We start from the raw sequence: 22,988 nt of genomic DNA, 5'->3' as shown, positions 1-22,988 counted from the left end.
CATGCAAAATATCTTAAATCAGTGCACCATATTTTTTTAGAGATAAAGATTTATCAGAGCTTCACTACACAAATCTAAATTTAAACTAAGTGACCCCCAGCTGCGTTCCAATATTTTAAGGGGTGTGACTTATATAATTTTTGTACAGGTCCACTAGGCATGTGGATGCAAATTATGTAACTTTTGTAGCAGACCACTAGGTTATGCTACATTCCAAATATCTAAGCTCTGGGCATCACAGTTTCTGAGAAGAAGATTTTTAAAGATTTCAATTTAAAAGTTTATCTTTAGCTCCTATGACTTATTTATATACCAGACTGGATCCATTCATATGAGCCGCGTCACAACAAAACCAACATAATGTGTTTGCGACCAGCATGGATCCCAACCAGCCTGCACGTCCGCGCAGTCTGATCAGGATCCATGCTGTTTGCTTGCAGACCCTGTAACAAGTAGAGAAACTGATATCGAACAGCATGGATCCTGATCAGACTGCGCGGATGCGCAGGCTGGTCTGGATCCATGCTGGTCGCAAATGCACTATGTTGGTTTTGTTGTGACGCAGCTCATATAACTTTTGTAGAGCACCACCTGAGGATTATTCCTGTGAAGTGTAGTCAAAATGCATCAAGTAATTTAGTACAGAAATTGTCAATAACAATAGATGGTGAACACATTGCCATAAGAAAAGCTCACCTCAGCTCAGGTGAGACACATAAAGCATGTCAAAAGTGAATTTTAGAGTAATCAATGCTCTTAAAATGCAGGCTGTTCAGGTTTGATATTGAACAACTATCCAAAGTTTAGAAAAGGATATATTTGATGATATTTGAGAGAAGTACCTTTACATTAAATCATCCATGCAGTCTGGCCTAGTAACGTTCAAATGCTGGTTGCTTAATTATTAGATCTTGATAATAATATCTCAAAACTAACATTGACCTGTTGTTTTGACAGAATAACAGTAACGAAATCCACAGGGTAATGGTAAATAAATAAATAATGATATTATGTGAGAAAAAACAAAACTAAATTAAATAATATTAATCACAAAGGAATAACTTTCCAATAATACTTTGCATATTTAAGTAACATATTTACAAAAACGTGACAAAATAATCTTACATGAAACACCAGTACTGATTTGTTCAGTAAGAGAACTCGAAAGTGATTAAGACAAGTTGAAAGAACTTGTTTCACAATCTAACCTCAAGTTTTATACATGAATAACTTAATCAATTAATTAACTAATCTACTATAACAAGAGTCAAAATCAAACAGTTGTTTCACCACTCTGTAAAAAACATTCTGTAAGTGCTGAATAAGTTGAATTCAGATTTAAAGAAATGGTAACATAATATTCTATTCCAACAGTCAAATATAAGATCATATAATATCTAGTCCATCAACATCACTGTCTACTTCTAAATGGCACATATGAATGTAAATATCAACAGAATGTTTACATTGCACCAATATAAAATTGCACTTTAAACACAAGGTTGTCATTAACATTTTACTGAGATGGTTTATTCTGAATATGAGGTGGTCATTTTAATTTTGGTTTATAACATACAACAAGGAGTGTTTTATCAAGTTAAGAGGCAGCCCAAAATGCTTTTTCAGACAGTTATTTTTGCCTCTTGTAACCTCTTTATGACAACCCTGTAAGCAACCATTGTAATAAAGTACACAACTGAACATGCACAATTAAGTATCTCTTTAAAAATTACCAGCACAGTATCTCAGTTGACTACAGTATAGCTAGTTTCAAATACAATTCCATAACTAGCAATTTCTATAAGAAAAATCTTTCAAAAATTACAATCAATACAAGATTCAACATACTCAAGTTATATGTGTTACATTTAATATATTTTCATCTCATCATCTTATTACATGTTAACTCCTTTGTTACAAGAACTTAACTATGAAATTACAATGTATTTGACTGGTAAATTAAACTGATTATTATACCAACTCCCCTGCTGTCTTGTAAAAAGAAAGAGATAAAAGTGTTATTGTAATAGATGTGACAATGTGATAGTAAATTGCATGAACATGTAACAAGAAAAGACATCGTACTTTTATATTATAAATTATCACATTATCCTGCCTTAAATTTTAATTTATAAAATATGAATTAACTAAATTTTGTTCTGAATAAATGACATTTAACAATTGGAAATATTTCTGAATTCCAAATCATTCCTCAAGCATGACTGAAAGGTCGAATGTATATAAAGGGATGAGAATTAAATACCATACATCAGTTTTTTTAAACATCCAAATTGTATGCATAAAATTAATACAGTTCAAACTATCGTTGTATCATCTCAAAAAATTTCATCTTTGCAGAAAAAATAAATAAAAATATAAAGGATCTGGATTGAAGAATTCTTTTCCATAAAAAGTAAAGCAGGAATAAATTTATTACCGTCAATTATAAAGGCCAATTATGCGTCAAAAATGCTATCATTTTTTTCCTCTCAAAAACTGTAATTTTATTTTTGATATCATTTTCCAAAAAAAACTCATTTGCCATTATACATAAACTTTTTTTGCTGATTTTGTTATGTTGGCAAATGGTATAATTATAGTGAATTAGTATTTTACATGGAACTAAAATACTACTTTGTTTACATCTTGCTACCTTTACGAGGTATTACTACATGTTCAGTGCTTTTTCTTTAGCAGAAAAATATCTTGCATGCTCTTAATTCATTATTTAAAAAAAAAAAAAAAATGTGGATTTCTGAAGCATAATGTGCCTGTAATTTTTTGAGGGCTACTATTTTTAAATTTTTTATGAAAATATGAAAATCACATATTACAGCTACTATAGAACTTTTAGAAATGTTTCAGGTTTACTTTTCTAGCACACTTAATTTAAAGTTTGAATATTTCCAATTTGAACTGCAACCCAATAAACATTTTGTGCTACCTAGTAACGTTGGAAGACTGAAATGTGATACTTTCAAGTATAAAGCAAATGTAAAGTAGTCTAAAGCAAAAAAATCACAGTTGTAAAAAAATGTCTCAAATGCGGGTCAGTTCAAATTTACCATAAGACTTGTGTCCTTGAAAGATGTTAAGTATAAACTGCTATGTGGTCAAAAACTTATTGAAATATACAAGACAAAGGAGTTTAAATTCTTGATATAAAATTCAAACTTTTTTGGAATAAATGAGATCTAAACACAGATTTTCCTGCATAGAAAGTATCTAGAAAAACCTGAGATCAGACAGGAATTTATATAAAGTCTAGGTCTTTGTTCTTCTCATGTATGTAACTGGTGGCATGTCAGTTTACAGTTACTTTCTGAAAATATAAAACACAACTATTTTAACATTTTAAAAAGTTTACAAAAAAATATTTGAGTACCAATTATAATAGATCTACAACTTACATATCATGTCAAATTTGATAAAGAAAAAATTGTCAACGTAATGCAGTAAAGTATTAACTCCTATTGAATTATACAAGGATTTACCTGATACTGCATTAAAGCTACATGCCTCCAGCTGAGTCAAAATATTTCAATAAAATAAAACTTGAGAAAAATGTACTAGGACGTAAAGAAAAGTAAAAAGTTTCAAGATTCAAGTATATTTTTACATATTATGTGCGATTAATGACTGATTTTTAAGTATTTACAACCATATTTCTTCTGCGTTACTAACGCAGTAAAGCTATTTATGCATATTTTGATCACTTTTTGTAATTTACGTGGTTTGTCAGTGCCAATGATAATGTGCAAATTGCGTCCTTTTGGTTACCTCACAATAATACACATTCAAATATATTTTCAAACTTTTCATAATATTAGCATGATTCTGGAGGCGTGCTGCTTTAAGGTGACTTTATAGACTAAACTAATTACTATATCATAAAATTATCATATTGTATTAATCTGAAAATATTTAGATGTTTACATTATAGCACATGGTGCATGTAGCTATCTAAGCAGTAAGGGTATTTATAAACTTTAAAATTTGGCAAAGTTATTTAACCTTCATAAACAAACAAAAAACAAAAAAAACAAATCTTTCAAAGAAAATTGTGTGAAATCATGCAAAAACATGCAATCAATATCGAAACCAAGCTTTTTTTAAACCAAGAGCAGTTCTTTTGAAACTCAGAGCAGTTCTACCCTTTTCTTAAAACTTATCTTTTCATATGAATTGACTATTTTAGGCAATGTAAACACTGATATTATAATGTGGCAAGTATCCAGATGTTAATGGTGATCATATACCCAAAGCAAACCTTCAGTATTTTTTCAGATGCAGAATTATCTACTTCTTACAAGCCATTTCAATATAATATTCTCAAATTTCAAAATTTTATATCCTTGTTATAATTTGATTAAAGATTAAAACTTACAGCTATGAGAGGTAAATGTTTATGTATAAGTGTAACAAACACACCCTTTAATTGTAACTTTGGTTCAACAACCCTGTGGCAGTGCCAGGAGTAGTAGAGGAATAAGGTTTTTTTACATTGACAGTCACAGGACTGTCAGGGCTATACAACAGTTTGGTGATGACACCTTAACAGCTACCCTGGACAGACCTTTAACCAGGGGTTTAATCTTTACCAGGGTTTTGATAATCAATAAGCCAAAGTCTCTCCTATTTCCTGGAGTGAGGAGCTATGTTGATAATCAACTCACTGTTTCATAAGTTACAGCATATCACAGAAGCTCTTTCAAATGTAATCACATTCGTATTTGTAAAACATTATCCTCAAAGTCAATTTGGTAACTTTTCTTATAATACAGGAATCTTTAAAGATATACTATTCTCAAATTTGGTATTAGAAAATATTGACAATTGCTACACAGTCTCTTTGTAAATATATAATAAACATGTTTTGACTTCCTACAAAGTAGAAACTTGTATGTTATGTTTAAAATTGCTACACAGTCTCTTTGTAAATATATAATAAACATGTTTTGACTTCCTACAAAGTAGAAACTTGTATGTTATGTTTAAAATTCTACACACTATAGGTGGTCACAATATGAATGTCATAAATGGGTGTCATTTAATTAACCTGTAATAGGGAAGTTAGACATATTCAGAAAGAATTTCATAGATTTCAATTAATTTCTGTGGCTAAAATATTTACTCAAGGATGAGCATAGTATATCTTTAAAAACTGGAGATGAAAAAATTACTAACCTGGAAACAGACAATCTGTGTCATCCAGGCACTGTACTGCATACTCACAAGCATCTTTATTATTTAACCTTATTACAAATGGTAAAACTGTTAACTATAATCACTAATAGACACTATTATCAGAACTTTATTATACAGGACAGAATTTTTATCATTTTCATTTAAAATGCTCTGATTTCATTACCAATGATAATACGAATTTATTTGTACACACTACTATCTTTACAGTTGTTTGTTTATTTTTCTTTCTTATTTTCCTATCTTCTGCAAGCTTAAAGCTAATGTTTTGTACTGTTAACCATAACCGACTATAAATAAAGCTTGTATTACTGTCTTACATGCAAATTGATATTTGATGATAAAATATGATTTTTAACTCATTTACAATAAAATGTATGTAAAACATATCCTCTCTTTCAAGGAAACAAAACACAAATAAAATACCATAACCAACAAAAAACCAAAACATGACAGTGTCAGCATCCTATATACTCATGCTAAAAATGTTATTGTTTATGATAATATTATTTCTCTTTTAATTTCACCTAAGAATTACTATTTCATGTTTATACATATACATTGTATAATATTATTTTACTTACTTAAACCTCACAGATGTCCCAGAGTCAATTGCTCTAATTTGAAAGTCAATGACAGTTCCAAATCCAGCCACCATACCCTGAAGTTCACTTATGTCACACGCCTCAGGTAAACCATCAACCTATTAAAGAGAAGTTTTGACTTGTTAACACCATCAACTTTATCCTTGATATATTTGTATAATGTGCAGGGCAATTGCTCTGGGCACACTCAATTCAAATGTTAATGTACATATTACTGCTGTCAGTTAAAGTTGGGAGGTACCTTTCAAAATATGGGAGTACACTGTAAATCATGTTTTAGTTATTTTACTAATTTATGTTAATACACACACTTTTTGCTGAAATAAAATCCTCATGTTATTAAGGATCCGTCATTGCCATGTCTTGAATTTGAGTCTGTATAATTATTGTCATTTAGTATAATTCCTTAATCAAAATAGTAAAATAAAAAAAGGAGACTTGCTCTCACCCCTTAATCAGGGCTCTCGATTGACACGGGGATCCGGGTTTTGACTCGTGAAAATCGGGAAATGCACAAATTTGACACGTGATAAAATCTGCTCAAGAGTCAATTTGCCACATGGGATTTTCAGCTATGCAATAATAATTACCTTAAATCCACCCCTAATTACCTATCAAATCCTACATATGTTCAAATCACACTCATTAAAAATGTCAACAGGCAGTATAAGCCGTGTATAAAATGCTTTACACACTGCAATTGTTTATAGCCTGTGCACTGAAGCGCAACAATTCAGTGGCTGCAATTTGACAGCGCTAAAAATAGCTCTACACAACTGATAAGAATTACATACTTGAGGTGTCAATTATTGATTGCTTTTAAAGGTTTATAATACGTCTTTGACCTGTGTATTTGTTATTTTTCCATTTAATATTCCTGGTACATTTTGGTATTTTATAGCATACCAGTAAAGATATTTTTTTTTATATTTGATACATCATACATTTAATCACAGCAATTCATTTTTTTGTTTTATTTGTGTTTTTTTGGTTTTTATTTTTTAAGGTGGAAATTTATAATTAGGCATTTTTTCTGTCAATTTAGACTTTGAAATCTCCAAAAATGACCTCCAATACAGTCATTTTTGTAACATAAAAATGATTCATGTAATCAAATGACACTAGAAAAAAATGATTTGACTCATGAAAATTTTGGCCAAAGAGTCTTTGACTCGTGAAATTCTGACCCTACTGAGAGCCCTGGCCTTAATTAATACATGCAAAACATTTCTAGAAAAAAAAATCTCATGAAAAAATTAAAATACTTTCTGAATTCACTACCTGGATAGCATTTGTTCCATAAATCCTCCAAACAGATTTGTCTTTTGTATCAGTGCTGAAATTCCTTTTTGAAAATGTTGGAGAAGTCCTCTTTTTTGACTGTTTTCGTACAACTTTCTGAAATCCATTTAAATCATTGTCCAGCCTATTGTTATTGAAAACTGGACTAACCGGCTCACTTTGCAGATCTATTTTGTCTAACTTTGCTATTTGATCTTCTGCTTTTTGTTTTTCACAATAATTTTCTTTTACTCCACACTCTTCCTTTTTATCACTAGACTGTATATTAACATCCATTTCTATCTGTAAACTATCACTTTCTTCACCTTCTATATGTCCTTTATCACACTCATGAATCTTTTCATCTCCACAATTAACAAATCTATTGGATAGTTCAACAGTTTCACTGTCAGCATTATTATTTGTACTGACTACCACATCAGTATCCTCAATATCTTCCATCAAGCTTTTACATTCCCTATTGTTTTCATTATCAACATTATTCTCACTAGGTGAATTTAAATTTGACATATCAGATACTACTGAGGCATTGGACACAATACTTTCTAAGTTTTTATTGGACAAAACCTCTTTACTACCTGCACCTTCACCTGAGTCTTCAACTGTTTTATTTTGATTATTAAAATAAGCCTCTGGATTTTCACAATAACTATCCATAGCTTCTAGAAGATTAGCCAGATGGCCTTTAACTTTAGGAGGAACTTTAGCTGCTGCCTTGGATTTCTTTATGTCATCAAGTGTCACAGCATATCTCTCATAAAGAGGAAGATCATCTAAATTTTCGGAAGTACTGCATGTCATATCTAAACTTGAACAGCTGCTTTCTGTATCACTCTCTCTGAGAAATTTCTCTATATTATGCTGTGTCAAAGAATAAACTTTAGGCCCTGATTTAACAATGGGAAATTCTTGCAAAAGTTTTTGATTCGCTTTTGTGAAGTCAAACTTTTCCTTCTTTTCTTTTTTCAGGAGTTTGGGTTTATTTAACACTGTTTCAACAGATGAATGGTGTATTTTGTTAACAGGAAAGGACAGTCTTGGTTCTTCAGCTTCAAGATTATTTATTTCAGGGTCAACCTCATTGGTCGTTACAATGACATCCTTATATTCCTGTGAATCACCAATCATACTCCTGCACTTCTTTTTTGGAGAACCTTCTGTAGTGTGTTCTGAAAATTGTAAACCAAATAAATGATTACAGATCACAAATAGTAACAAAAAAGAAACCATTCTACATGAACTTCATAATTCAAACTTTTTCTTACATGTAAACAAGTCAAAGAATGTTGGTTTGGATTATATGTTGAAGTTTCAATATGCTATTGGAAGAACACCTATGATACTGATTAATATATTATTTCAGGTAATAATTAAAATCTAGGTAACACCACTGACTCACCTCTAGCCAGCTGGGCAACATTACATAAAAGAATTAAATGAGCCGCATCACAACAAAACCAACGTAATGATTTTGCAACCAGCATGGATCCAGACCATCATGCGCATCCGCGCAGTCTGATCAGGATCCATGCTGTTGGCTACCCTATTACAAACCCCATTACAAGTAGAGATACCGATAGCGAACAGCATGAATCCTGAGCAGACTATGCAGATGTGCAGGCTCGTCTGGATCTATGCTGGTCGCAAATGCACTATGTTGATTTTGTAATGACGCGGCTCATATATATTAATTTTAAGAAATTCAAGGCCCATCAAGCCTACAGAATGTTTATATCTTATTCAAAAGCTTTTTATTTTTGGTGTCATGGTACAGTTTTCAAAAAGTTCTTATTGGCGATATACCTGAGACATGTTTAGCTTGTTAATGAAATGTGTTTTGGCAATTAGTGCAGTTACAGTGATTGTGTATAGAAATCAAAATACGACTATATTTACATTATGCTACCTTTATGACAAATTATTTTACACTCAGTGCTTTTCCAAAATGTGAAAAGTATCTGAAAAGTTCTAAATACATTATTACATAATAAAATTATGAAACACATATAAATTTCTCTTCCCTTTCTACAGGAAGAGAAAAATATTTACTTCTGAGGCTTATTGCGCCTTTAAAATAATGACCTAAAAACATGTACCTATTCCAAGGCTAGGAAAATCATTTTGTCTCCATTGATGGTTGTACGTTGGATCATTCCTCTCATTTATTTGGTTATCATCATAAATTGTCTCAGTTACTTCCCTTTTTATAGGTTTTTCCTTTTCTTTCTGTTTTGAAAAAATAAAATACATCATTATTACAAGAGGGCCATGATGGCCCTGAGTTGCTCACCAGAAACAACTGCTTTTAAGTGTTGGAAATTATCCATTGCCAATATTTTCTAATGTTAAATTTGAGCATAGATTATCTTTAAACAATAATTTGAAGAAATGCCATGACCTGGGGCATTTAAGCTTTAGCTTAAACAGGGCCAATCAAATTAATATGAGCAAACTTGATAAAAGACTACCTAAGAATGCTAAAAAGAAAATTTGGTGATCATCAATCCATTAGCTCTGTAGAAGGAGATGTTTAAAGGTATTTCTATCTTTAGCTTTAGCTGCCCCTTAATATTATATAATAATAATTATATTATATCAATTATATATTAATTTGAGCACACTTGATAAAAGACTACATAAGAAGGCTACAGACAAAGTTTGGTGATCATCCATCAATTATTTCAGTAGGAAATCGAGGGTTAAAAGGTAAAAGGTAATAACTGCCATTTTCAAGATTTCGAGAAAAAGGCAAAAAACATATTTTTTTAATACAACTTTATTTTCCGTAATATTGTTATAACAATTTTGATTCTCCCATATTTGTTGACTACATTAGATCATATTTTGTTTAGTTTACATTGCTTGGTGCTGATAAAACACTGTAATTATAGTTTGTTTTAAAGTTCTAAGATCAAAATAATATCATTTTACAGAAGTAAAAGGTAATAAATGTACTTAGATCCTGTCAAGACTACAAGTTTGAGCGGTAAAAGGTAATAACTGCACTTACGACCTTTTACTTCTGAAGGTTTAGCAATAAAAGTTAGAGATAAACTGTGGTAAAAGGTTATAAGTGCAGTTATAGCCTTGTTCCTCTGAAAAATTTAGATGTTGCAGTAATTGTAACTGTTGCAAATTTATCAATTATGTCCTTACTTTGAAACCTTACGTAATGTAATTAACACACATGCACAATAATACTCGTACACAAAATTAACACTTTTCATTCATAGAAATATGAAATATGTACCTGCTCAATATTTAGATTCTACAGAAATAAATTAATAACTAAAAAGTTTACGAAAATACGCACTAAAATCTAAGTTTACAAATTTCATTTATTTTGAATGTTCTCTGGTATATAATCGAACTGAAGTCAAACAGACCCCAGACATCAGCAATTAAGGATATTAGTGACCCATAATCATAGTTAAGTAAATAAAGACTACTGTTTCATGTCACAAAATGTGAATGTTTTGTCATTAATTATTCTATGACCTCCACTCATCTTCTTCACTCTCACTAACAGAAGGCACTGAAAGTTTGTCTTTTATAGATTTGCTGCATGGCAATGACTCATAGTATGATTCGCACTCCTTCGGAATTGTTCCAGAGGCAACAAGTGACATCAAATCAGCTTTTGCAGCAGATATTGGAAGCTTCTCTGTATAAGCCTTTCGTGGAGCCTTAAGAGACTTTTCTTTGCTTCTGTTCTTCTTCTGCATTTACCTAACTGCCTTGAACTCACTAACCACAAAACCATAGCTCACAACAATACTGTATTTTTGTCTTTATCTCTCTCCAGTCATTACGTCATTTGATAACGTCACATGTTTAGCAGCAAAACAAAACTACATATAGATGTTATTTTATCGGGGAAAAAGAAGAATGAAACCATTTAATTATTCTAAAAACATTATTAAAAGCAGGATAAAACAAATACATGGTTGATGTCGGGCTGGAGAAGGTTTATCCGGTTCACTGCGAAAGTGATTCTTGGCTTGCTAAAGCTCGCCAAGATACACTTTCTAGCTCACCGGATAAGCCTTATCCATCCCTAAATCAACCATGTTTTTTATATATATTCAGCCAATTAACACATTCACCATCAACATCGATTTTCATTGAGCCAAAGTTTTGTTCTTTGTACAACTTGTAATCTAGTATGTCATTGTATTTTATTAGAACGACAATATATGGTTGCTTCCGGCGTGCTTATGATATAACTGTTTCCCACTGCGATGGAACATGAACTATTGTAAGGCTTTTTGCATGCTTGATAGATGCATGTATGGAATTTGCATTCCATTAATGAATGGCCAATTTCAAGAAATGTGTGGTTTTACCATTGATGTGAGGTATATCTGGACACAGTGAACTAAGCAACTTGCAACAAACTGATTGCAATTCTGTCCTCCACATTCATTACTTATATAATGTCACTTCTTCAATACCAGATGTCTTACTTGCAACAGAGGTTACATACAAGTACACAAAAGTTCCTACTTTGCACGAGCCTGGTTTCCCCATGTGTCTCATCCAACAGAGTCCCGTTACCATTTCCCAGTTCATAGAATGACAAATTGCAACAACACAGTTTTCTTTTGTAACGAAGATCACCAATTAAACTGAGTGGTGTTTTCAAAATAGCCTGGATATCAAATGCCGACACAGAAAACTTTGGATCTTTCTTTGTGCGTTTTTTATCGGCTGATTTTTGCATTCTTGCACTGTTTTTTTTCTTTTTGGTCATTTATTGTACTTGATATTTTGCTTTTGTTGCCTCATCTAGTCTATCTTCCATTCTCAAAATGTCATACAGATTGCAGAGTGGACATTGATCTTTCTTAGGACGGAAAAAAAAGTTATATTCTGTACTAAAAATGATTCTGTACACAGCCTCTGAAACACACTTTCTATTTTGTCCTTTGCATTTTTCTACATACAGTGAGTATATTCGTTTTATATTTAAATCTTGCGTTAGATACTTCCTGTTGGGGTCTTCGTGTGTAGTGTGATTCAACAGTCGGAAAGCTTTCGTTGTGTTTTCTTTACAAATGATCTGTGATATTCCGTGGTTTTATTTCCAGGCACAGCTTTCCCTCTCTTGTCATTTCCAACATATAACCCTGCCACTTTGTGCTTAACTGTGCTTGCAACTGTTTTGGAACCGACATCGATAGTTTTTAGTAAAAAATTCAGGAAACAAAGTGATCCCTCGGAAGCATTAATCACAACAAAATTACATAAAAATTGCAGACTCGGTTTGATTGAGTCTGTACATGAGAGATAATGAATAAGTGCAACATCCCTCACGCCCTCTTTTCTACCTGTGTGAAAAAACGAATTCGAAATAGGTTTTTGTTTTGTTCTCTGTTTAGATGCATTCTCTGGTTCTATATTGGCAACATGGAAACAAATGAATTGCCTCTGACTTATGTAATCACCCATTGACCAGTATGTACTGAATATTTTCTGTCTTTCATATTCGGTAATATTCTCGTTGCATTTAATTCTAAAAGATAAATTTCGTGGGAAAAGAGATAACAGATAGTGCCTGTGAACTATATGAATGCAGCATTCTGTCAAGGGAAAAAAGGTGATAAAATCAGTTATATAACCTTTTTCCACTACAGATTCTTCATAACATGTGGAACAACAAGTAAACAACAGGTAATAAGTACACTTAGAACCTTTTACCCCTAAATAATTTGTAGAAAAGAAGTTATTACAAAATACTTTTTTATTTTTTTGCCCTTATAAGGATTGAATATTTATATAATATTTTCGTCAGACATAAAGGACAATAAGTACATTATAAAAAACATAAAAAGTCAATTTCGGCAAAAGTGGCAGTTATAACCTTTTACCTTTGAACCCTCGAAATGATGTTCAAAGGTTTTTCTATTTTTAGCTTTAGTGGCCCCTAAAAGGGGCCAATCAAATTAATATGAACAAACTTGATAAAGACTACCCAAGAATGCTACAGACAAAGTTTGGTGATCATCCATTCACTAGTTCTGTAGTAGAAGATGTTTAATGGTTATCTATTTTTAGCTCTGTTGACCCCTTAAAGGGGCCCATTGAAATGACATGAGCAAATTTAAGTGTGACTGTCACAAGGATGCTACAGACCAAATTTGAAGTAAATCTGCCCAACAGTTTCAGAGAAGAAGACGATTGTTGATGCATGATAACAGACGATGGACGCTGGAGCATCCCCCTTTAATACTAATAGCTCACCCTGAACCTTCGGTTCTGGTGAGCTAATAACGAAATGCAATGGAAAATTTCAACATATTTTGAATACATAATGAAAGCAAACAAAACCATCGCTTATAATCATTTTGAAATTTTAACCGGCCACATACTAACTTATCATTTTGAAAATAGACTTGGCATGGATTTTAATGTAAAATGTAAAATAAAGTGTTTTTAGGGATTTAAAAATAAAAAATACTAAAACAGAGTAGCCTGAAGTATATAAATTGGCTAAGCTTCACAAATAAGCAGGCTTGATATTACATTCATTCACATAATTACTAAAACACAGCAGCTTTACAGTTTCAAGATATGAGTCCAAGCAGAAAAAATACCTACACAAGGTCCAGAATGTGATAATGGACAGGCACATATTGATGGTATTTCAAAGGTCTTATCTCCTTACTCATATACACCTTAATGCAAAGTGTCATTACAATCTAATTATAAAATATAGATCTGTCTTGAATGAGGGACAATGCCATTTCAATAATCCCCTTCAGTGTGATAGATTAACCCTTTACCTCATATATACGCGAAACAACGCATTTTCGACACCCCCCCCCCCTTTTTTTAGGCCTGAAATAGTGAAATAATGTCCTATTTGGGCCCCAAACACATGTTTTTGTTTGAGAAATGTTGCTTAAAAAAGTGAGCACTTTTTCGGTATCCAAAAGATACATTAGGGGGTTGCCAGAAGGGGGATGTGCCCCCTTCTGTTTGGGAGGTTTGAAGGTGGGGCAGAGTCCCGCTCATTGCCAAGGAAATTTTGGACTTGTGAGAGGCTTAAAATGACCCCAGGTCATAAGGTAACGTGTAACCAACGCTGAACATTATTTATACTCGAATTCTCAATATGCAGAGAAAGATTGCCTATGTTATTTATTTTACATTTTGATCCAATTATCATGCACGTGGTCTTTTCTGGATTTATGGCCATATTATTGAGAGTGCACCATTCCTGTATTTTTAGTAAGTCTAGTTGCAACTCAGACTGTATATTACTCAAACTTTGGTCAGCTATGTGTAATGTTGAATCGTCTGCATACATATCAATTAGTATTAAAGCATTGATCATAGTTTCATAGCAGTTTGAACTTGTAACAGGAGGCTTTTCAGTGAAAATGGCCATTTTTCACAATATGCTCATGGGGAAAAGGGTTAATAGTCTGTAAACTGAAATTATTATCATTATATTTTCAAACAAGAGGGCCATGATGGCCCTGAAGTTGCTCAACTGTATATAGGCACCAGGAGCGGGACCAGTTTAAACCCCGGGGCTTTTATTTGAACACACTTGGTAGACACCCATTAGAAGATGTTTCATGCTAAACATCTAAGGTCTAGCTCGTTGGGTTTTTTAAAAGAGGATTTTTTTTAAGTTTTTTCTTTACACATATAGTTAAAAACAATGACACATCTGGGGCAGGGCCAGTTTTGACCCCAGGGCTTTTATTTGAACAATCTTTGTAGACACTTACTAGAAAATGTTTCATGCTTATATCTAAAGTCTAGCTATTCCGGTTTTTTCAAAGAAGATTTTTAAGTTTTTGCTATAGACATATAAGGAAAATCAATGTCCCTTGGGGCAGGGCCAATTTTGACCCCATGGCTTTTATTTGAACAAACTTTGTAGACACTCACTAGAAGATGTTTCATGCTTAATATCTAAACTCTAGCTATTTGTTTTTTTTATCAAAGAAGATTTTTTATTTTTTTACTGTATACGTATAAGGAAAATCAATGACCCCCAGGACGGGGCCAATTTTGACCCCAGGGCTCCAATTTGAACAAACTTGGTAGAAATCCATTAGAACATGTTTCATGCTAATTATCTAAGCTCTAGCTCTTGGGTTCTTTAAAAGAAGAGATTTTTAAAATTTTACTATATGCATATAGGGAAAATCAATGACCCCCTGGGGCGGGGCCAATTTTGACCCCAGCGCTTTTATTTGGACAAACTTGGTAGACACCCATTAGAAGATATCTTAAGCTAAATATCTTAGCTCTAGCTCTTTGGGTTCCTTAAAAGATTTTTTTTTAAGTTTTTGCTATATACATATAAGGAAAATCAATGACCCCCAGGGCAGGGCCAATTTTGACCCCAGGGCTTTTATTTGAACAAACTTGGTAGACATCCATTAGAACATGTTTCATGCTAAATATCTTAGCTCTAGCTCTTTGGGTTCCTTAAAAAAAGATTTTTAAGTTTTTAATATATGCATATAGGGAAAATCAATGACCCCCTGGGGCGGGGCCAATTTTGACCCCCAGGGCTTTCATTTGAACAAACTTGGTAGACACCCATTAGAACATGTTTCATGCTAAATATCTTAGCTCTAGCTCTTTGGGTTCTTTAAAAGAATTTTTTTTAAGTTTTTTCTATATGCAGATAGGGAAAATCAATGACCCCCTGGGGCGGGGCCAATTTTGACCCAAGGGCTTTTATTTGAACAAACTTGGTGAACACTCACTAGAAGATGTTTCATGCCAAAAATCTAAGCTCTAGCTTTTTGGGTTTTTTTAAGAAGAAGATATTTAAAGTTTTTTTCTTTTGGTTGCCATGGCAACCAGAGTTCTGCATGGAATTAAATTCTTTGAACAATTTTCAAAGGTGACCACCAAAGGAACATTCCTGTGAAGTTTGGATGAAATTGCCTAAGTGGTTTATGAGGAGATGTCATTTAAAGTAAAAGTTTACGGACGACGGACGAACGACGGATGGACGCAGGACGAAAAGCGTTCACAAAAGCTCCCCTTGTCACTTTGTGACACTGGTGAGCTAAAAAGACTGCATGTTTATTATTATAATAATACCTGTTTTAATCCATGAGGTCTGCTAGATTTTGCTCTATCTTGAAGGATCCGGGCCCGTCCTCTACTACCACGCTGTTTTCCTGAACTAACAGAGTCCTTTAATGCATACAAAAAATCATAATCATAAAATATTAAAACTGCCAGCCTGACTATCCTCAGTGCTTGATAATAAAACAAGTGCCTGGATAATGTAGAATTTTCTAAGTTAAAAATGGCCCATAATTCTGTCAAAATCAATCCTGAAGTTAGGTGCCTTGGATAGTGACCTTCTTTCATGGTTTCAAATAGTGTTTAAGTTTCAACCTTTTTCTTTGGACATACCAATGTGAATGCAAAAACTTTACCAAAATCTGCTCTCACCCTTGGTTCAGTACAATAATAGCTCTCCCTATTCTTCAAATAGTCCAGCTAATAATTAACATTACTCTATGGAAAAATATTGTAAATGATCCTTAATAGGGGTTTGGATCGTCGGATAAGTGACGATCCGATCCGATCCACGATTCAGTACTTACGATTCACAAATCAAACCACAAATCTTTTGTTATCAAGACACCCATAAATATGTACATAAGTTCTAAAAACATGTTTATTTTAAAAAAAAACAATACTAAACGATAAACATATATGCAACCAGGTTTATGTTTTTGTTCTTTGGATGAGTATTTTTGATTTGTTTTTGAAACCAATTACTTCCTAGCTCGGCATAATGGTACATGGTCTTTAACCGGCAAATTGTATTTAGGTTAACTTCCCATAATTTATACTCAAATAGTATTTTTGTCGACTTTTAGTGTGTGACAAACAGTGAATGTATATAAACAAATAAGATAGAGATCCACGATCTCTGGGCTTACGAATATTGAAACTCGATTTTTCAATTTGATTCGTGATTATCCGAGTACTCGAATACTCGCCCCAGCCCTAATCCTAATAATTATTTTATTTTATATGAATTATCATAGCTGCGATTTAGATTTAACTAGAAAGTATTGCTTAAAATTTTTAAAAACATTAATATAACTGGGAACAATAATGAATAAGTGTAAAAAGAAAATATATATTAGTATGTAATATTTTTTGTTTAAACATAATAAACATAACTGCTTTGTTCTGTATATCTGTGGCTACAGGTTTAAATAATTGTTTCATAAATTATTTGCCTGACAATTCTAGTAATGTACGGTAGTTTTCTTCAAAGTGTTACAGGGAAAGAAGTAAAGCTAATTTTCAGGTTAATACTTACATCTAGAAGTTTCATCCTTTGAATCATTGCTGTAAGAGGTAGACGGGGTACAATTCGATGGTCCATACTGCCTCTACCCCTTTTCCTACAGCATATCAACTCTTCCTGCTCAACAAGGTCTGGACCTTGACCTTGTAGAGGTAAGTAATCTAACCAATCTGCGTCCATTCCTTAATTATATAAAAAAAAATACACAATTAATGATAAGATGCCAAAGAGTTATTTGTTTTTTGTTTCAATTGGATAACAAAAATTATAAAAAAAAAACCTGCAAAATACATATTCCTGATAATAGAAATAAATGAAAACCAGCTAAATACATATCCCTGTACGACAATTACAACTTTAAATTGTAAACCATTTGACCATATTGTACAATATTATACATGTGTCATATAGAAATTTTTTAAGTTTTCAGTACAGCTCCACAACAGATGTTTTAAACAAACTCCCAATCTACTTCTCCGATAAATACCTGTAACCACTACAATAGAGTTTTGGGGAGTATCTAGGTGTTATCGCAGATATTCTAAGAGACAATTACTATTATAAGTTGATATTATTTTGTCATTATGATATCCTTTGCTTATTTATTCATTCAATATCAGAAAAAAATAGTATTTCTTTCATGACCCGAGTCAAACAATCATTTTTTACAGAGCATGGTTCTGCTGACCCAATATATGTATTTTAATGTTTATACTGTATTTTGCATTTTTTTTCCAGGACAAGAAATCTGTATTTCAATTAAGGTGTATGTTTTGAACCACATTCAAGATATCAGAAAAATAGGTTCATTCCCATAAGCAATTTTTTTTTCATTTTCTTCTTTTTAATTTCAATCATCTGTAAATGTGTCAATAACAAAAACTATAACATCACTATTTTTTAACTTTAAAGAAATACAGGACATTCAGTAAAGTTTTGAAAATTGTATGTTTACAATTCTGAATATTTTTATCTCCATGCTTAATAAATGACTTCACAGATAAATGGGTAAACAACAAAAATTACAACCGCCACTACTTTTAAATATTTTTCAAAAATAAGACATTGGTTAACTATATATTAACCATTTCTTAATTCAGTCCCATTTCCAACCTAAATTAATATATAATTATTGTTCCCTAATTATATATAAATTTATCACACACCTGTGCCGATTTTGAGACTCCGTAAATATGGTATTGCACGGCCGTGCATATATTTTGACGTGACATAATAAGCGTTATACAAACATAGTGTAAAGACGCGCTAAATGTTAGCGTTATACTATAGGCGGGTCGATGAAAAATGACTCTTATCTCACTTTAACTGTCTTTATTTTGGGTATGTGATAGATAAAATATTAAATGAGTGTAAGTTCATTACTGAATTTATTGCACTTGTTGAATAAAATAATATTATGCTCGCCAGACGCTCGTATAATATTATTTTATTCAACTCGTGCAATAAACTCAGTATTGAACTTACACTCATTTAATATCCTCTATATATTGATGATATATAAAAAGCAATAATATAAATTAAACAGTATGTATGTAGTATAATTTATACTGAATAAAACCATTTTTGACATGGTCTTTTTAAAACAAAGTGATGGAAGAACATACATAATAAGTGGCATACATAAAATTATGGAAAAAAAAACTGCTTTAATCAAATTTAAACTTATATATACATTTGACATATGCATTTGATACTCCAAATGCTGCTTATCTTTATTATTCAAAGTACCAATGTCACAGCTTTTATGTGTAAACATGATCAATTTCACACCTGCAATGTCCGGAATATCTGCAAGGTAACAGATTATGATTCATATCTTGAACTATTTACACATTTAAGTTATAGTTTGTACTAAATCATTGATTTTTTTGCTGTTTATAAAACTGTTTTTGTTAATCATTGCAACGTCCTTGCGATAGTTGTGACTTTCCTCTCATCACCCGATCGGGTGAAAACGATTTTAAAGAATTGTTGGATATTGATCATGTCAATTATTGACATATTATTAATCCTAAGTGCATTTTCATTGTGATGTATTTTATTTACAGTATTTACGCAAATGGAACTTCAAAACTACCAATTTTTATACATATACATATGATGTTACGGCCGTTTTTAAAGCAATAGAGTGTTACTGATTATTTTCTAAAAAGACTACATTGTACACAAATGTGAACATTTATATAAAAATGCCATATTTATACCGGCAAAATCTCAGTGAATTTCCACCAGGGACTGCAGGGATTTTTTAACCAGTCTGCAGTGATCTTCCACTATGACTGACCATAGAATGTCCGCCGTGATTTTCCACACACTGTTAAAAGTATCCTCAGTGACAAAAAATGGAAAGTACAAAAATCGCTTGAGCTGTACTGTATCTATTGGAAAGAAACAAATTAATAAAAGTTTATTCATATTTACAAGCAACAATTACTTTTTAATTATTTTCATTTTCATTAATTCTTTGGCACAATCTGAAAGAAAAATCATGGAGGACTGAAACTGTTTGCCAGTAAAATAATGTCCCTATTGGCAAAGTTTTGTCTCCTGTCGTAACAGCACTTCCAAGACTTGTAAAGTTTAGGGAAATTCTCTAACAGCACTTTGGGATGGTAAAGAGTCAACTCTGCCCTATACCAACTCTGCACGGTCAACTCAGCACAGGTCAACTCGGCCCCCTTTTGAAAAAATATATTTAAGGGGAGCGGTGGCCTAGTGGTTAACCGTTAAGGTGTCTGCCTCTCAACCCAGAGTTCATGGGTTCAAGCCCTACTCGAGTCATGACCATGTTTCTCCATATGACACCAGTACTGGTTGGTTCCAGGAAGCGGACTCGAAAGTGATTAATATAAGTTGCAAGAACTTGTTTCGCAATCAAGCTTAAATAAATATATTTAAACCAAAAACATATTTAACATATTAACTTTTTTTGATTACTTGCATGTTATAAGCTGCATAGGCAAGCTGTTTTAATTGAAAAATAAGAGATATATATCTGGTATATTATTATATGATTAATACATTGCACTTTTGCAGAATTTGAGTATATTTGGAAGAAATTTTTTTACATTTATTCTTGAATTAATATAATACAAATGTGTCCCCTTTGATGCTTTTTGTTTGTAATCTTCAATAAAAGCTGAAATAAAAACATGTTTACTTATTATATAATTAAATATTTAAAATTTTTGTTCTTTATCCTATATATATACATAAAACAACATGTAATGCATTTGTTAACATGCAATGTATTTTGCAATGTCATAAGGATGGATTGTAATGATCTTTTATAACCCAAATCATTGAAAACTATTACATTACCAAAAAATGTAATAATAATTTAAGAAAACATCTTAGTTTCCATGTTTGTGAATAAGTCCATATTTCAATTATATGGTTCCAACAATAAAGAGTGTTTAACCAAGCCAATATATTGAAAAGTGGGCCGAGTTGACCCGTGCTGAGTTGCAATAGGGCCGAGCTGACTCAGTGGCCGAGTACGTTTTAGGGCCGCCGGCCGAGCTGACCCTGATTCCTTTGGGATCATGCACCCTATCACTTCTGAAAAAAGTCAACAGTCAAACTTAACAGTCGTTACTTAAAGTCAATTGATGTCTAAGTCACCAAATAGAAGTTTAAAATAAATGGGTGAAAATTTTAAAAACAACTAATCGACATGTTTATCCGAAATTTTTACATATCCGATATAACAACATGTCTAGTAACAAAGCAGCACCATACTTCACTTCTAGCATCGCTTGAACTGTCTAAGAATATCTTTGTAAGATAACATTATGTAACCAAAATTGGTTTACCTACCTTTCACCTGTTTAATTCGAAGAATTTTGAACAGATAATAGATTCTACAGAAAATTTGTTTAATCTATGTCACTTGGAAGCTTTATAGGAAATGTAATGATTCACCCCTAAATTATTCGCTCCATTTGTTATGTAACAGTAACGAAATATAATAAATATGGACTGAAAAGCGATAAATGACTTAAAAGAATAAAACATAAACTGCATATGTAAAAATGACGATTAAAAGTTTACAAACTGATAAAAAAAACGACACAGAACTGATAATAATTTGTTCAATGACTTCTGACAACGGTACAGCACAGGAACTTGAAATTCTATCAAATAACCAATATTAATGATAATATCCAAATATACCCCCTATATACTATAAATAAAGGAATTTGGAGGTTACGTACCATGGAGGTTACGTACCACTGCATAAATGTACCATTTTTGGAGGTTACGTACCACTATAGAAATATATAATAAAGTGATAATAATAGGGATAAGGTGTGAAACTATATCACGTTTATTGTTCAAATTCGCGCATTAATTGTATTTTGTAATGAGATTAAATATGTATGAATATATAAGAATAAACAACAAACCGCAATTAACGATAATAACAAGTTTTATTTACAACACAAAACTGAAAATAATTAATAACAATAATATAATTACACGCACTAAACTGAAATGAACAGTACAATGAAACAAACCACAGCTAATATATAAAAAAAAACATTTTTTTTTCATTTATAGTATTATTGTTTTATTTATACGCATTTAACTCAAATTAACTGAAATAAACAAAATAATCAAAAGCAATAATAATATTTCATATGCATGTTAATAAACCGGACAAAATTACTTACCTTGAATAAAAAAAAACTAAACAAGCGTTACATATTTTATCATTTATACATTACATTTAGTTTCATTTACACGTTAACTGAACTGTGCATAAAATGAAAATAACAATAATTATGTTACACGCTCTGAAATGAAACAACAATACACAATTAACAAGTATTTTTAAAAATATGTGCCAGCCGTTGCTCGACTTCCATCATGCCAGCTACAGCACTCGTAGTGCCGTGTAACATTGCTGGAACTTAAAGGTGGTCTACTTCTTATTGAGTTGTCAACAACCTGAAATTAAATATTAATAAGTTTTCTTATTAAGAAAGAAATTATGCATGCATGCTTTCTGTAAAAGTTGATCGCCGCAAAATTTCATTTTAAAAAATCAGTATTACGTACTAACCGGAGACTTGCAATTATAAATCAGTGTATTCAATCATATGTCAATAGTTTGCAATTTGTTTGTGATTTGTTAGATTACTCATTTCTGAATGTGTGATAATCATACATAGATATAGGTAAAACGTTTGCATTTAAATTAATTGCTCTTATGTGATTTTTAAAAAGTAATATTAAAGTTATAATTCGGTCTTTTTTTATAATTGTTATGCTCTATATTATTTGTATTTTATATAAATTATATAATTATATATATTTTTTATCGGTACTCTACAATATACGTGTACATACAGTCACTTTTCAATGAAAACGGAGAAGATATACGAATAAAATAAACATTTACAAAGTTGATCCTGTTAGTAAACAGATAAAATTTTATAACGGCTATGGGTTATAAAAATGATAACATGTTTAAGTTACACCCCTGACTGTCATAGCAGTGTATCATTTATATCCGCTTGCTGGATTTATTAATCTTA

At 31.9% G+C, this 22,988-nt stretch overlaps 1 protein-coding gene across 2 annotated transcripts; it reads right to left on the bottom strand.

Annotated features, from left to right (window-relative positions):
* Nucleotides 1-572: 572 nt before the first annotated feature.
* LOC132736181 (uncharacterized) lies at nucleotides 573-21,600 on the bottom strand. Of its 2 annotated transcripts, XM_060723275.1 has the most exons (9): nucleotides 21,265-21,540; nucleotides 19,650-19,823; nucleotides 17,437-17,606; nucleotides 16,191-16,286; nucleotides 9,209-9,338; nucleotides 7,092-8,281; nucleotides 5,790-5,908; nucleotides 5,188-5,255; nucleotides 573-3,322 (listed from the first exon to the last, which is right to left on the bottom strand). In XM_060723275.1, exons 3-9 carry the CDS (start codon nucleotides 17,602-17,604, stop codon nucleotides 3,282-3,284), a joined length of 1,812 nt encoding a protein of 603 aa, XP_060579258.1. In that variant the 5' UTR covers nucleotides 17,605-17,606; nucleotides 19,650-19,823; nucleotides 21,265-21,540; the 3' UTR covers nucleotides 573-3,281. The 2 variants fall into 2 exon arrangements, with proteins under 2 accessions (XP_060579258.1, XP_060579259.1); XM_060723276.1 differs by lacking the exon at nucleotides 19,650-19,823 and having other exon boundaries at nucleotides 21,265-21,600.
* Nucleotides 21,601-22,988: the final 1,388 nt, after the last annotated feature.

This window comes from Ruditapes philippinarum, unplaced genomic scaffold (assembly GCF_026571515.1).
Source record: "Ruditapes philippinarum isolate M1 unplaced genomic scaffold, ASM2657151v2 ctg2163_1_1_1_1, whole genome shotgun sequence".
NCBI lineage: Eukaryota > Metazoa > Mollusca > Bivalvia > Venerida > Veneridae > Ruditapes > Ruditapes philippinarum.
Note: the sequence above shows the minus strand (reverse complement) of the source record. Positions and strands in the feature narration are given on the sequence as shown.